This window comes from Miscanthus floridulus, chromosome 1, assembly GCF_019320115.1.
Source record: "Miscanthus floridulus cultivar M001 chromosome 1, ASM1932011v1, whole genome shotgun sequence".
In the NCBI taxonomy this organism is placed as follows: domain Eukaryota; kingdom Viridiplantae; phylum Streptophyta; class Magnoliopsida; order Poales; family Poaceae; genus Miscanthus; species Miscanthus floridulus.
Window position 1 is genome coordinate 35579563 of NC_089580.1, and position 16211 is coordinate 35595773.

The 16211-nt window shown below is 49.3% G+C and overlaps 1 protein-coding gene and 1 long non-coding RNA gene across 2 annotated transcripts; one reads left to right on the top strand and one right to left on the bottom strand.

The window, feature by feature from the left end:
• Window positions 1-334: 334 nt before the first annotated feature.
• On the bottom strand, window positions 335-2029 carry LOC136454578 (uncharacterized mitochondrial protein AtMg00810-like). Its single transcript, XM_066454959.1, has 3 exons — window positions 1859-2029; window positions 1081-1140; window positions 335-946 (listed from the first exon to the last, which is right to left on the bottom strand). The coding sequence occupies exons 1-3, from the start codon at window positions 2027-2029 to the stop codon at window positions 335-337; spliced, it is 843 nt and encodes a 280-aa protein (XP_066311056.1).
• A 13270-nt stretch (window positions 2030-15299) lies between these two features.
• LOC136478676 (uncharacterized) lies at window positions 15300-15779 on the top strand. The gene is made up of 3 exons (XR_010764398.1): window positions 15300-15398; window positions 15481-15562; window positions 15646-15779. It is a non-coding gene; the product is annotated as an uncharacterized lncRNA (long non-coding RNA).
• Window positions 15780-16211: the final 432 nt, after the last annotated feature.

A 16211-nucleotide genomic window follows, 5' to 3' on the forward strand; every position in this document is an offset into this window, starting at 1 on the left:
CTCGCGGGCGAGGGCGATGGTGAGAAGTGAAAGAGTGTAATTAGGGAATACTCAATGTATTACTCAGGCAAGATTAGTGTACATATATAGGCTAGGTGGGGAGTCATGGTAGACAGGCCCACGAGCCCAATTACATTCCAAACACTCCCCCACAGTCGGAACTGGGAGCAACGCGAACATTAAGACTGGACCTAAACTCCGTGAAGACTGACGTCGGCAGGCCTTTGGTGAAGATGTCGGCGTACTGCGATGTAGTAGGAACATGCAGAACACGGACTTCACCGAGGGCGACTCGCTCTCTGACGAAGTGCAGATCAATCTCAATATGCTTGGTTCACTGATGCTGAACCGGGTTGGTGGAGAGGTAGACGGCACTGACGTTATCACAATAGACCACGGTGGCGCGGCGAAGAGGATGGTGAAGCTCTTGCAGAAGTTGTCGCAACCAGCAAGCCTCAGCAACACCATTTGCCACAGCCCGATACTCTGCCTCAGAACTGGACCTGGACACTGTAGGCTGACGTTTAGACGGCCAAGAGATGAGATTGTCCCCGAGAAACACCGCATAGCCAGACGTAGACTTGCGCGTGTCAGGACATCCCGCCCAATCAGCATCTGTGTAGACAGTCAGATCAGCTGGTGAGGTCCGGTGAAGATGGAGACCGAGGTTCAAAGTACCCTGAAGGTAGCGCAGAATGCGCTTCATAGCGCTCAGATGTGGCTCCCGAGGGTCATGCATGTAGAGGCAGACCTGCTGAACAGCATATGTAATATCCGGACGAGTGAAAGTGAGATACTGAAGAGCACCAGCAATACTGCGATAGTGTGAGGGGTCGGCGACTGTGACACCATCAGCAGAGAGCTTGGCATGAGTATCCACAGGGGTGCTGCACGGCTTGTAGTTGAGCATACCAGCACGTTCCAGGATATCCAACATATACTGACGCTGCGAGAGAAACAAGCTGTCATTCTGGCGCTTGCAACACTGACTCCAAGGAAGTGATGGAGGGGCTCTCCCATGTCCTGTTCATGGAGAATTCTTGGCGGAGGGCAGTGATGAATCCGTTGAAGAAGACTCACTGAGGAAGCAGTCAGAACAATAGCATCAACATATAGAAGGCAGGAACGCCATATCAGAGCCTGGCAATAATAAACAATGAACTGTCAGACTTGGCCTCAATAAAACCAAGAGAGGTGATATGAGAGGCAAAGCGATGATGCCAGGCCCGTGGAGCTTGCTTCAACCATAGAGAGACTTGTTCAGACGGCACATGAAGTCTGGGCTAGAGGAGTCAACAAATCCAATCGGCTTGAGCACAATACACTGTCTTAGTCAAGGTGCCATGTAGAAATGCATTCTTCACATCAAGTTGATGGATAGGCCATGAACGAGAGAGTGCTAAAGTAAGAACTGCCCGAATGGGTTGCTGGCTTGACCACAGGACTGAAAGTTTCATCATAGTCAATGCCTGGACGCTGTGTGAAACCGCGAAGCACCCACCGAGCTTTGTAGCGGTCAAGAGAGCCATCAGACTTGAACTTATGACGAAACACCCATTTGCCGGTAACAAGATTGACTCCAGGTGGTCGTGGCACCAAAGTCCAGGTGTTGTTGGCCTGCAAAGCATCAAACTCCTCCTGCATGGCATGGCGCCAGGCAGGGTCAGCTAGGGCGGTGCGGACGGATGTGGGCACCGGAGAAAGTGTCGCCGCGTGGAGGTTCAGACGGTCGACGGGGTGGCGGACGCCATCCTTCCCACGCGTGCGCATGCCATGCGCATTAACGACGGGCGTGGTTGGCTGGGGCGCTGTGGTGGTGGGTGCGGCCGGTGGGACGTCCGGCGCCGCTGGCAGCAACCTGGGACGAAGGGTCCATAGGGGCAGCAGCACCGGAAGGTCCTAGAGCGCCGGTCGCGTGGCCGCCCGTGGCCAGGCGGTGAGACGGGCTGGGGTCGGCAGTGCCGCCAACAGTGCCGCCTGCGTCGGTCGTGTGGCCGCCCGTGGCCAGGCGGTCAGCAGTGCCACCCATGGCGGGGCCAGCAGTGCCACCTGGGGCTGTGGCCAGCAGTGCCGCCCAGGCTGGTTGGACCGGGGGCCGCCATTGCTTCCCGGGGCGGCATCCATGCCGCCGGGTAGTCGTGTACCTGCAAGCACAGCTCTTGACCCGACGGGTAAGAGGAATCATCAGCAGCATCCAAAAAATCAAGTGCGGTGTTGATCCTGGGGCGAAGTAGACATAGTCGGCGAAGGGGGAACACCGTCTCATCGAATGTGACATGATGAGAGACGATGATACGGTTAGAATGAGGTCAAGACACCGATAGCCCTTGTGTTCGGAAAGAGTACCCCAGGAACACGCACAGAGAGGAGCGAGGTGAAAGTTTATGTGGAGCTGTGGGTGATAAATTAGGATAGCAGGCGCAGCCGAAGACGCGAAGATGATCGTAAGAGGGCTGCGTGCCATATAGAGCAAAGTGGGGGGGTGGCGGCCGTCTAAGGCTTTGTGGGATGACGATTGAGAAGGTAGGTGGCGGTGTTGTAAGGAGTCAGCCCAATAAACCGGAGGTAGACTAGCCTGGAATAAAATGGAGCGCACAATATTATTGATAGTGCGAAGAGCGCGCTCAGCCCGCCCATTTTGCTGTGAGGTGTATGGGCACGACATGCGAAGAACGACTCTATGAGTGAGGAAGAACGTGCGGGCCGAAGAATGATCGAATTCGCGGCCGTTGTTGCACTGGACTTGCGTTGATGGAGGAATCGAACTGGGTGAGCACATACGAGAAAAAGTGAGTTAGAGCACCGAAAGTGTCGACTTGAGGCGTAAGGGAAAAGTCCAAGTGTATGTGTGCAATCATCCAAAATAACAAGATAGTATTTGTAACCAGACACACTAACCACTGGGGATGTCCAAAGATCACAATGAATTAAATCAAATGGGTTTGGCGCACGAGAGTTTGACAAGCTAAAAGGAAGACGCACATGGCGGCCGAGCTGACAAGCGTGGCAAACATGACTATCAAGGCGCTTATTACATGAAATAGCATTGGAACTAAGAAGTTTGGACAAAGCCTCATGACCGATATGACCGAGACGACGGTGCCATAGGGTGGTGGGAGGATGCAACAGCAGTGAGGGCGGTGGTGCTGGGTGGTGCTGGCGAGAAAAACGGGTATAGATCACCCGTGCTATTGCACCTGGCGATCACGCTCCGTGTCTGAAGGTCCTTCATAGAAAGGCTGAAAGGATCAAACTCGATAGAACAATTATTATCGGTAGTAAAGTGACGAACAGAAATTAGATTCTTAATAATGTTTGTGAGACTAAAACATTAGAAAGAACTAATGGACGTCGCGATGTAGAAAAAGAGTGTGATCCAACGGAAGTAAACAGGAAGTAATCCCCGTTACCAACAATGATAGATGAAGGATGCGATGACAAAGGAGGGTGAGAGGTGGAGAGTATACCAGCGTTGTTGACCATAGTGGGAGCCGGCACCTGAATCAACATACCATTCGCCGACCCGGGAGGAGTGAGCGTCATGGTGGCTGAAATTGCTGGAGAGGGTGGACGTGTTGAAGCTCCCCCCGTGCATGGGGCTCCATGCCTGCTGCTACGGTAACGACGGTGTGTGGCGTAGTGGGTCGGTGCTGCCCGTAGCCGTATCCTGCGCCGAACCCTGGTGGAGCGCCGAAGCCGTAGCCCTGTGGTAGTTGGGGGGTACAGGCCGTGAAGGCCACCGGAGGAGGGGCGTAAGCGCGGCCATGGGCGCCGTTGGTGGGAGGGGGGGTGCGGCCAAAACTGCAAACCGTGCCCGCCCACGGGTTGTAGAGCATCGGCGGGGGGATGAGGGCGCACTGGAGGGCTGCTGCCCTTGCTGTGACTGCTGCTGCTTGTTCCCGCCGTGGCCACGGCGCCGGCCGGAGCTGACCCTGGCCCTGGGTGCCTGCTGAACCACCGCCTTGGCCGGTGTGGGCAGGGTGGACCGCCGGGGGCACGGCCATGTGGGGCAGCAGTAGTGGAGGACGAGCCGGTGAGGAGAGCCGTGGGCGCAGGAGGCGGCGTGGTGGTAGACTGTCCGCCGGTGTCGCCAGCGATGTCGTTGAGTGTCAATCTCCTCGAGCAGCAGAGGGTGCGCACCTCCGCGAAGGTGGGGAACAGCTGCCGTAGCTTGATGTTCATCACCATGGGAACGAAACTTTTCGCTGAGCCGCGGAGGAGCGTGAGGACAAGGGTGCGTTCGCCGACCGGGGTCGCCGAAGTCGCGGAGAGCGGCGGCCATCTCTCGAGCTTTGCGGCAGAAGTCCGTGATCGAAGACGACCCTTGTCTGACAGTGCGGAACTCCACAGACAGCAGCAGGGCACGTGACTCGCGCTGCCCGAGGAATTCATCCTCGAGGTGCACCCAAGCGACGCGGGTGTTCGGCTCCTTCAACAATCGTCGACTGCTGCAAGGTCGGGGTGGATCGTGCCGTAGATCCACGTGAGGACGGTGCAGTTCAGCTGCACCCAAGCTGGCCGGTCGTCGTTGACCACGTCGGTGAGAACAGTGATCAGTTGAGGGCATACTTGCCCAGGACGACGAGGAAGAGGGCGCGCCAGCGGGTGTAGTTGTTGGAGGCCCGGTCGAGGATCACGGGGATGAGCACCTTGATGTTGAGGACGACGATGGCGGCGGCGTGGATGTCGGCGTGGGTCGGCCTCGTACCTGTCGAGGGCGGTCGGCGGCCCTGCTCGCGTGTGATGCGCGCCTGGCGCTCCTCTTCGGTCTCCGCCATGGCGAGGACGCGGGCCTTCCTGGCGGCTGGCGACGAGAAGGACGAGACCCGCGTGATCTGGGTCACGCAATCTGGTCTGGTCCTGGCGGTGGGCGTCCTGGTGTAAAGCGTCGGACGAAACTGCAGCAAACGTGTGCGATCCCGATCCAGCCAGGTGTGCGATGACGATCGGGCCTGCTGCAAATGACGATCAGGATCAGGCCTGGATGCGTTGATGCGTTCACGTACATGAGCACCCGGCGGCTGACGGCGGCTGTGCGCTGAGGAGATCACGCACACGGGTGTACCCGTGCAGTACCGGCGAATCGAACGCACGGGCAGATGACTGCGCGAGAGAATTAATCGCGCGAGTCAGGTCGGCGAGCGTGGCTCTGCGATGGCAGGCCGGCGAGTGACGAGCACCCCAGCGACGGCAGGTAGCGGCCAGCCGGTCAATTGTGAGGATCGGCGGCGGCGCGATTTAGGGTTTGCGGAAGCGAGAGGCCATGGAAGCGAACCGTCTCATGATACCATGAAAGAGTGTAATTAGGGAATACTCATGTATTACTCAGGCAAGATCAGTGTACATATATAGGCTAGGTGGGGAGTCATGGTAGACATGCCCACGAGCCCATTACATTCCAACAAGAAGGTGCTGGAGGAGGAGCTGGCACTGAGAGCTGCCGCCGCCGAGATCCGAAACACCGAACCGATGAGGCGAGGGGCGGGGGCAAGCGCCGGTGCCGACTGGATTAGGTGCGGTACTACGGCGTCGGCTGAGCAGATGCGGATTGGAATAGAAACAATTGCAAAGAACGGGGGGGAACCTTGACACATCGGCTGGCCAGGAGCTCGGTAAGGAAAAAAAGCTGGGCCGGGCCTGGGAGGCTGAACGAAAGGGTGGGGCCTGATAGCATGTACGGTGGACGGTGCTGGGTACTTGAATAGCTATTTGGTACCCAGGTACCATATAGTAATACTATATATATATAGTGCACGTGTGAGCTTGTTGTTTGCTCTGAGCTCCCTCTTCCTGATGCCTGCATGCTAGAGCCTGGTTAGTCTAGCGATTGATGCATGCATCGATGTGAGCCATGACAAGGTGCCTGCCTCAGTTGATGAGGACATCAACACCGATCATACATCCACGCCGTCCACTCCGACACCTGTTGGTCCTATTACCCGTGCTCGTGCTCGAACACTTAATCATCAAGTGAGTTCCTTCTTGAGCTCTTGTCCATCCTGTTTAGATCTTGGAGACACGTGCACTCTTGTTTTGATTAGGAATCAAGGAGAAGACCGAAGGGAAAAGGACTCGCGTAGGCTGGATTCGGACTGCAGCACACCTCCAACTTGCGACGGTCGCCACGGTTACATACGGAGTCGGATTGGGGTGATTCTGGACTTGTTGGAAAGCTAATAAAGTCTACTTTCATACGGATCTGACCTCATACTCATACCTGCTCATAAACGGCGTCAATAGCCCAAAAATCACCGAGAGGTCTATTCTGTCCAGGGTGCTGCGCCACCTTAAGTTAGCCCAATGGGCTTGTATCGTTTAGAGTCCAGTAGGGACGCGTTCTAGGGTTGGAGCACGACCCAAACTCTCTTGTGGTCGTCCTCCACACGTCATATACCCCTTAGCCGCCACCAGGAACACTTGGGTTTTGTTTAGATCAAGTTTAAGCCTTTGCTACTTGCTTGTAGGCGCGCGTGCTGATCCAGCCGCCCGTCTCCTTGTCTTCGGAACCCCACTCAAAATAAGATTCAGTTTGAGGCTTTCAATTCCATCTTGCAAATTCAGTGCTTGTTTCCTTGTTCTTGCTAGTTCTTCGATTGCTTGCAGGACGGGAGCCCTAGTGGCTGGTTGTCGCGCTCCACAAGATCGTGACGGCCTTTGGAGGTGGTGTATCGGTTGCTAAGGCGCAGTCTTGGAAGGCTGTAGTCGGGCCGTGAACGTCATCTCCATCCACCAAATCGAGTGATCTCACGCCTCTCATCGAAAGATCGTCCATAAACCCTAGCGGGTTCATATCATCAGTCTTGGCCCTCACTTGATGTGTCAGCACGCAGCAGAACTGTGTCCATGTTGATCCATAATTATTACTACAAATAGTTAATGAGAGGAGACTCCTTGTTTAGCACGTGTAGTTGTCTGCTCTGAGCTCCGTCTCCTTGTTCACTCCAAGGTAGGGTGCCTCCGCCTTAGATCCTACTTGAATTGATGTGCCTTGATGCTGCATGCTAGAGCCTGGTTAGTTCAGCGATTGATGCATGCACCGATGTGAGCCATGGCAAGTGCCCTGCCTCAGTCTTGGCCCTCACTTGATGTGCCAGCACGCAGCAGAACTGTGTCCCTGTGATCCATAGTTATTACTATAAATAGTTATGAGAGGAGACTGGATAGACAGACGTCTTCCTTGTTTAGCACGTGTAGTTGTCTGCTCTGAGCTCCATCTCCTTGTTCACTCCAAGGTAGGGTGCCTCCGTCTTAGATCCTACTTGAATTGATGTGCCAGCACCTACAGAATTGTATACTTGTTGAGCCATGATTTATTGCACTTTTCTTTTTCTTGCCTTTTTACCTCTGCTGGACCACATGATGTGATGTATCTTGATGTGGTGAAGCCTCATAATTAAAGCTCTTTGTCTTGTCCCTGTGCTACCATCTATGCACTACTCCCTTGGGTCCCATTAAAAGTCATGTCTTTTATTTTGGGATACCATGTTTGACTATTCGTTTTATCGAAACCTTTTTTTATAAAGTATAAAATAACTAGATCATTATTAAAAGTATTTCCAATGATAAAATAAATCATAACAAAATAAAATAATATTTATATAAAAGTTTTGAATAAGACGAACAATCAAACAAGATGGCACGGAGTCCAAAACGATACTTTTAATGGTACGGAGGGAGTACTTAGTACTTACTCTGTTGGTTCAGGGTTGCACTAGTTACTGTGCATGTCCCTCACTATTTATAAAGGACTCCAAGGCCATCGGTCATCACCACCTCGGCTAGCCACATCGCCATTGCCATACACCAGCACTAGGCTATTCGTTGCGTATTGAGAGACTACAATTATCTGGTTGTGAAGGTCCTTGTTGCCTAGCGTGTGGTAACTAACACATCATGGTGCGCAGTGATTATTTGATGTGCAATGCTATGTCTTTGAACGATTGGAATTCTACTAGAACATCTCGTTTTTCTTCGAGTACATTTTAAAATCATTTGTTTTTGAACTTCCACGTGTACTGTGGAGAGTAAATGTGAGGGAGGGGCTTTTTCCTTTAAAAATAGCCTATGAAAGTTGAATAGAAGCCATGAGAAAATGACGAATTAAAATATTTATTTTTTATACCTGTTGTATGGTACTGTATGTACAGGTATAAGACATGGTCAATGGAAAGGGTGCCTTCTTCTAGCCAGGGCTGGAAAGAGGCGGCGTGGCAAGGGGAGCGGCTGGCAAGCACCGGGTGCCCTTACCTAGCCTCGCGTTATTTTCGTGTTGTGTCTACCATCCTGTGGTTTTATAATTTGAAAATAATTTCTTGCTGCACTAAATCTGTATCGTTGGATCATATTTGAGTGCTACTCGAACGTTATTACTTTTTTTAAACTTCTCGGACGTTATATTTGCTTCACAAGCAGCTAATGTTCCTTATTAAGAGTCAATTTTAGACCTGGATCTTGTTAGCCATTCGATTAGTGTTATACGAACCCTGATTAACATTTTTGAAGCATAACGTTTGGGAGAAAGTGATTAGATATCTGTTTTTGAGAAGAATCCATGGTTGGCGTACGTGTTGCCTGTCCCTCTGTCCGGAACGAAAAGGGCCCCCCGCATCCCTAGGCTTCCATTAGGCAATTGCTGATGGGCCAGGAGCCCAGTACTCGCACTGACCAGAATTCCTAGCTCGAACTCGAACCCCAGCTCAATCCTCCTTCCCGTCTCTCGCCAGCCTGGCTCCGGGCTTCTATCCTCTCGGTGTAGGCGAGGGGATCGGTCGCAGTAGCCGCAATGGCCGCCTATCTCGCGAAGGGCTGAGTCATGGTAGTAGGAGGCGGCGCGCCGGGTCTGGACCTACACCGTGCCGCTCCAGGTCCACCTCCACAGCGCCGGCTGCCAGCCGCCCCGCCAAACGAGTCCACGATATGGTAGGAGGAGGCGCGCCGGGTGTGTGCCAGTGCCGTGCTCTAGGTCCACCCTACAGCAGCGGCGTCCTCCCGTTTCCCCCGTCGCCGCCCTTCCTGGTATGCGTTCGTATCCCCCCCTCCCCTCCGAGAGGGGATCTATCCTCAATGGCTATCTATCGCCTCCTGCCCTCGATCCATCAGTGTGGGTTCCCTGTTATTCCTACTGCGAACTCCATCCCAATAGACACGACACCGCCATCCAAATTGCGTGATGATGCTTTGCTCCCAGCTCCTTGTCTCGCTTGGCTACTAATCAAATGCTAAATAATATCATATTCATAGCTGCTTACTTTCTAGTGTTATACTGTACCATGATGAACGAACAGATTGCCATGTCGAGTTGGAACTATTTCCAGAGGGATTCAATTTGCCGCTTGGAGTTGTATCTGTTTCTAGAAAGATTAATAAACGTAAAATGTTTTCCGTTGGATCAAACATAAATCTATTTTTTTTCACTGGATGGAATGTTAGTCGAGCTAGGCATTGGCATGCATGGACAGGGTACTATTATATGGAGCCCCTGGGACCCCAAGCGTAGATAGAGAGCATCACATACACAAATAGATTTGTCTGGCTGTATTGTGCCTCCTCTCTCATATTATACAAATATTGTCTTTACGTCTCATGGATATAATGGATATTTTTTTGTTTTCAGTCCTACCTGTAGCTGGACTGACAATACGTGAGCGACAGACACTTCGTAGATCCATAAGGGAGGCAAAGAAGAAAGGTGCCCTGTTTGCTTCCCCTTACTCATAAATATAGTAAGTTTTATCCAGGGGTTCAAGTATGTGCCTGTCCCTGACATGTGAGATGTATTTCTTGCGTAGGACCCTGCGCTGGGCAGCAAAGCAGTCCAGGTCAGTGTAAGATGTGTTGGGGCTAGAGGGCTGGTGTAGGCCAATACTCAGGTGATTAATCTAGTTTCTTGTCCCTCCTGCAGTATCCTCTGCGGAACAGACTTCGTACTACGGCCCTCCTGCGCACGAGTGCCAGTACTGTGGTGCACAGTTCTGGTATCAGGAACGTGTTAAAAGGACATATCCAGTGAAGCAGTAGTGTGTGTTCGGTTTCATCTTTGCTGCAGGGGAGGTAAGGTCAGCTTGCCATTCAGGAAAGCCCCCCTCCTTTCCTGGATAAACTATTGGACCCAGGGGGTGATGTTTTATCTAAGTACTTTATCAAGTCTATTCGTTCTTATAATTCAATGTTTGCTTTTATATCACTGGGAGCCAAAATTGATACAGGCATAAATAGGGGCCCTGGGCCATATGTATTCAAAATTAATGGGCAGGTTCATCATCAAATTGGGTCTTTGTTGCCAGATGAGGGTAGACCTCTGGTGTACGCGCAGCTGTACATTTATGATACTAAAAACGAAGTCCAGAATCGAATATCAATTTTCGATAGAGATAGAGAATGTGATAGCGATAGCCAAGTTGACAGATCAATTGTGGAGGGCCTGGTAAGGATGTTTGATGAGTCTAACGGGCTAGTCAAATCATTTAGGGTGGCTAGAGACCTTTTGGGACATGGGCAGTGCCAATCTTTACGGCTTAGGCTGTTGCACGATAGGTCTAGGGTCGCACCCCAATATAGCGCCAACAGGAACAGAGATAGCTGCTTTGATAGTGGGGGATTTCTCGGAGAAGAAGACCCCCGATGTAATCATTCAAGATAGAGGAGGTGGGCTTAGAAGAATTAGCAACCTACATGCCAACTATATGGCACTGCAATACCCAATTTTGTTCCCTCATGGGGAGCAGGGGTTCAAGTTAGGAATTAAATATAGCCGATCAGGAACCTTGCCCGTTAGGACTAGAGATGAGGTTACTATGCTTGAGTATTATTTTTCGGTTACAACAGCGTAGATGTGAGGCAACAACACTGATACGTGGCGATAGGCTATTCCAGCAATACATTGTTGATGCCTTTGCCTCCATAGAGGAGAACAGACTCAGGTTTATAGTAAAGAACAATAAAAACTTGCGGTCCAAGGTGTACAAGGGCATTAAAGATGCACTACATAAGGGTGATGTGGATGGAAATAGCATTGGCAAAAGGGTTATTTTGCCCGCTAGCTTTATGGGGAGTAAAAGATACATGGTACAGAACTACCAGGATGCCATGGCCATCTGTTGATTCTATGGTCCTCCGGACCTATTTATTACTTTTACATGTAATCCAAAGTGGCAGGAAATAGCTGATGCTCTTGCGTTTGTTCCAGGGCAGAGGTCTGATGCTAGACCTGACATAGTTAGCCGAGTCTTCAAGCTAAAGGTGGACGAACTTGTTTCTGAGCTGAAGAAAGGGACTTATTTTGGGAAAACAAGCAGGTACACTTCCTTTTTTTGTGCCAGGGTTGCCCCTGGCTTTGAAAAACTAGTTGTTTCTATGCACGTCTGGTTCTAATGATGTTATTTGTAATTTTTTCCAGTCCTCTATACTGTTGAATTCCAAAAACGGTCTACCCCACGTCCATATCTTGGTTTGGCTTCAAGGTAACACTAGAGACCCACGTCCCTCTTTTATTGACTCAATCATATGTGCAGAGGTACCAGATAAACAATCGGATCTTCTCGGCTATAACCTTGTTGATGAATTTATGGTGCATGGTCCTTGTGGCGAGATTAACCAAAAATGTCCATGTATGAAAAATAGCAAGTGTTCTAAATTCTTTCCAAAAGACTACCAGACAAACACACTTGTCGGTGAGGATGGGTTTGTGCGGTATAGGCGTCGTCCTGATACTGGGCATTTTGTGGAGCGGTATGGGGTTAGACTTGACAATAGGTGGGTTGTTCCATACAATTGGGCACTTTTAAAGCGATTTGTGGCACACATAAATGTAGAGTGGTGCAATAAAACACACCTCATCAAGTACCTATTTAAGTATATTACCAAGGGCCCAGATCGTGCTAGAGCGGTGATTGAATCATTTGGCACCCAAGTCCCCGATGGCAATTCACATGATGTTCCCATTGGTACCACCAATGGTTCCTAGCCGTTGGAGTCACTAGATGCCCAGAGGCAGCCTGTAGATGTGGATGAGGTTAAAGAATACATTGACTGCCGTTACCTATCCTCCCATGAAGCCATATGGCGTATGTTTGAATTTGATATACACTATAGAACCCCTGCAGTGGAGAGGTTAGCTGTGCATCTCCCTTGGATGAATATTGTCGTGTATCCAGCTAGGCAACCATTGGCTGACATTGTGGATGACCCTCATCACATGTGGACAACGTTGTCTGAGTGGTTTTCTACTAACAGGACATTCCCATGCGCCCGAGAGCTAACATACATAGAATTCCCCACGAAATGGGTTTGGAATAGGAAGGACAAGGCATGGCATCCACGCAAGGGACCTACGAAAATCAGTAGAGCCATATACATCAACCCTAGCTGTGGTGAACTTTACTACCTCCGTATGCTTTTGAATGTTGTCAAGGGCGCTACGTCATATGAAGATCTTAGGACGATTAGTGGTGTCCTGTATCCTACATTCAAGGATGCCTGAGGCTATGGGCCTCCTTGGCGACGATAGTGAGTGGCGTGAGGCTCTAAGGGAAGCATCCATGTGGGGTTCAGCCGCTCAGATGCGATAGCTTCTTGTTACTATAATTTTTTTTGCTCTGTTTGCGATGCAGCGTCTCTATTCCATGAGTTCTACACATATTTCACTGATGATATAGAGTATAAAATAAAGAAACTAATGCAGTTGCCTTACTACAGAGTTCCTGACCATCATCTAAAGAATCAGGTCCTAATTGAGCTTGATAGCCTATTCGTTAAAAACGGTGCTTCAATGACAGATCATGGTTTACCTAAACCTGACCTTAGCACTAGCAATAAGATGAAAAATAGATTACTAGCTGAGGAGCTGGCTTATGACTCTACAAATCTCCGACACATGCATGATACCCTTGCTAACCAGTTGACCTCTGAGCAAAGACATATATATGTTGTGCTGCAGTCAGTCTATGAAAATTCAGGGCATTGTTTCTTTGTGTATGGGTATGGTGGAACTAGGAAGACATTTCTCTGGAATGTGCTGATTTCACGTTTGCGCTAGAAAAGCATATTGTCCTAGCTGTAGCATCTTCTGGTGTCGCTTCACTCTTGCTCCCTGGAGGCCGTACTGCGCATTCTCGTTTTAAAATATATAGTTATTGATGAGTCGTCCATGTGTGATATTAAAAGGGGTTCTTTTCTTGCTGACTTAATTGTTTAGAGCTCTTTGATTATATGGGATGAGGCCCCCATGACTCACCGGCATTGTTTTGAATCCTTAGACCGTAGCATGCGTGACATCCTTGGACAAATAGACTCTTCCAACTTCCATAGGGTGTTTGGTGGGAAAACTGTGTTACTTGGTGGAGATTTCTGCCAAGTGATGCCTGTAGTTGAGGGTGGTACTAGATTAGATACGGTCGATGCATCCATTACTAACTCCTACCTATGGAGCCATGTTAGGATCCTGAGGCTTACAATCAATATGTCTGCTTGGGATGGCGAGTGCTGGGTTACCAACTGAACAAATCAAATCGTTCAATGATTGGGTGTTGAGCATTGGTGATGGAACTGCAAAAGGTACTGCCCATAATGAGGATGAAGGTTCTGACCTTATCGAGATACCACGCGATATACTAATTCCAAGGATTGGTTCTTGTTGATGACATTGTGAGATCTACTTACCCTAACCTAGAGACCTCATATTCTGACCCAGTATATCTAAGGGAACGGGCTATTGTTGCTCCAAAAAATGACACCATTGAAGAAATTAATACCCATGTGCTTTCCTTAATCCCAGGCCATGAAAGGATATACCTCAGCTCGGATAGTTTGGTTGATTCATCAAAGGATCATGGTAACTTGGACCTGCTCTATCCCGTTGAGTTCCTAAATTCTCTACAATTCAAAGGAATCCCCCCCATAAGCTTATTCTAAAGATTGGTTCCCCCGTAATGCTTCTGCGCAATTTAAACCAGAGTGCTGGCCTATGTAATGGTACACGTCTTATAATAACATAGCTAGGAGATCATGTGTTGGAAGCTCAGATAATAACTGGTTCGCATATTGGTGATAAGGTCCTCCTTCCTCGAATTTCCTTGCACGTATCTAGCACTAAATGGCCATTTGTACTTAGCAGACGCCAATTCCCAGTGCGGCTATGTTATGCAATGACTATAAATAAGAGCCAGGGACAGACTTTGCATAGTGTTGGCCTATACCTGCCCCGTCTAGTGTTTTCTCATGGACAGCTCTATGTTGCTATATCGCGTGTCACATCTAGAGATGGACTTAGGGTTCTAATTGATGATGACATCGATCTAGACTCCAACACCACTGAGAACATTGTTTATAGAGAAATCCTCCAAGCCCTATGGTAATGTTTCCTCTACTACCATATGTGTTCCATACCTGTCCAAATTGTTATGGCATCTTCCATGTCACCCATACACCCCTGCAATTGTTTGTTGTATTTTTCTCATTTTTTTGTGTTTCATTTGACTCCTGTTCCCCTTCCATGCTCCTCTGTTGCAGATGGAGTACAGCTTGCTATCCCATATTAATCCAACAAGGCACAATTGGTGCATCAAGGTTAGAGTTGCTAGGATGTGGCACTCATCTAGGACTTCTAAGGGAAATGGTGCTACTGCCATGGAACTTGCTCTGGTTGACGAACAGGTGACTACCTGACACATGTGCCTATATTGTTTTACTCCATGGTTAGTATGGACTTTTGAATCTCTGTGCATCAGGGTGTAGGCATCATAGCCTGCATTGCCCAGAAGGACGTCAACAAGTTCGTTGATGCTCTAGTGGAAGGGCATTCATACATGATAAAAAAGTTTCAAGTTAGCAAGCAAGGAAGGAAGTACAATGATGTGCCCAGCACACACACGATCTTGTTTACCCCATGGACTGTTGTTGAGGATGTCCCTACGGAGCTATCCAACAATCTTCCACTCTATGTTTTTAATTTCGTGGCCTTTGAGGACTTGGATCGCAGGGCAAGAGACAAGCATGGTGGCCATGGTTTAGTGGGTACGTGCTGAGCCTCATGGTCAGATTTCGTAGCCTCTTTGGCGATGTAATGTTGATACCATGTTATGTTGATGGAATTTTCAACAGATGTTATTGGACAGCTTACTGTCATCCAACCAGTCATACAGTCTAGTGGTCTAAATGGGACAACTGTCAGGCGTTTGGTGGACCTACGCGATTTAAGGTTGGTTTCCGTATTTGCTTATGCATTTGTTGGCAATTATTATTATTTTCCTGATCTTTCACCATGCTGCAGTGACCGGCTTTTGCAAGTAACCTTATGGGCTGAGCATGCCACAACCTTTGAGGATGAGTTCCTAGCTGAAACTGTGGTAAAGATGAACCAGTTATAATAGTTTTTGCTGGGATGCATGTGAGGCAATACTTGGGTGAGTGTTAGCATCGTGTTCCTCAATGCTAAATACTATGCCCATCATGCATCCTGATCTGCTCGTTTAAATACTAACCTAGGTAATGCAACATGTGGGAGTGGTGATGCAACAAAATGGTACATGAACATTGACATACCTGAGGTCAATGCATTCCATGCTAGGTAACCTGTTACACAACCTTTTTTCTTGTTAAGTTATGCACATGCCTGTGTGGGTGTGCTCATGTAGTTTGTCCTGTCCTCAGCCTACAGGGGAGAGGTTCTGAGGCCGTGCTCCTACCAGGAGATGGTGCATCTGAAGCCGGTACTATGGACGACCCAGGTTCTAATAGGAAGACTGTGTTGGAGCTCCTCTCATTGGATCCTCATGAGAATAATGTACTTCCTTCCTATCGACTCATCATATTTGTGCCTATTGTTGCATGGTGGAGGAGTTTAACCTTGTTATGTTCTAGGGTGTACGCTTTACTTGTGATGCAAGGATATGGGAAGTTGACGTTTCGAATGGGTGGTGGTACAAGGGATGCGCTACATGCAAATGAGGGCTAAAGCCAACTTTTGATGGCCTCGAGTGTACTAACTGTGATGAGATGCAGCCAACAGTGATCCCTAGGTATCCCTTGCTCGCCATTGGTTTCCTTCCCGTATTCATGCCTGTCAGCTGATCTTAGTAATTGTTTTCCATGCAAACACAGCTACAAGCTAGGTGTGGTGATTGAGGATGGTACGGGCCGTGTCAAAATATTTTGATTTGGTGGTGTAGCAGAGCAGGTTGTCCGGCGCACTACTACTGACCTTGTGGAAGAAAGCT

Bases quoted from the DNA above. Each gene is read 5' to 3' on its own strand.
- LOC136454578 (XM_066454959.1), bottom strand. From the start codon at position 2,029: ATGGGTGGCACTGCTGACCGCCTGGCCACGGGCGGCCACACGACCGAC. The intron at 1,141-1,858 runs GTTGCTGCCAGC...TATTATTGCCAG, and splicing joins CTATGGACCCTTCGTCCCAG to GCTCTGATATGGCGTTCCTG. The intron at 947-1,080 runs GTGAGTCTTCTT...TTTCTCTCGCAG, and splicing joins TTGTTCTGACTGCTTCCTCA to CGTCAGTATATGTTGGATAT.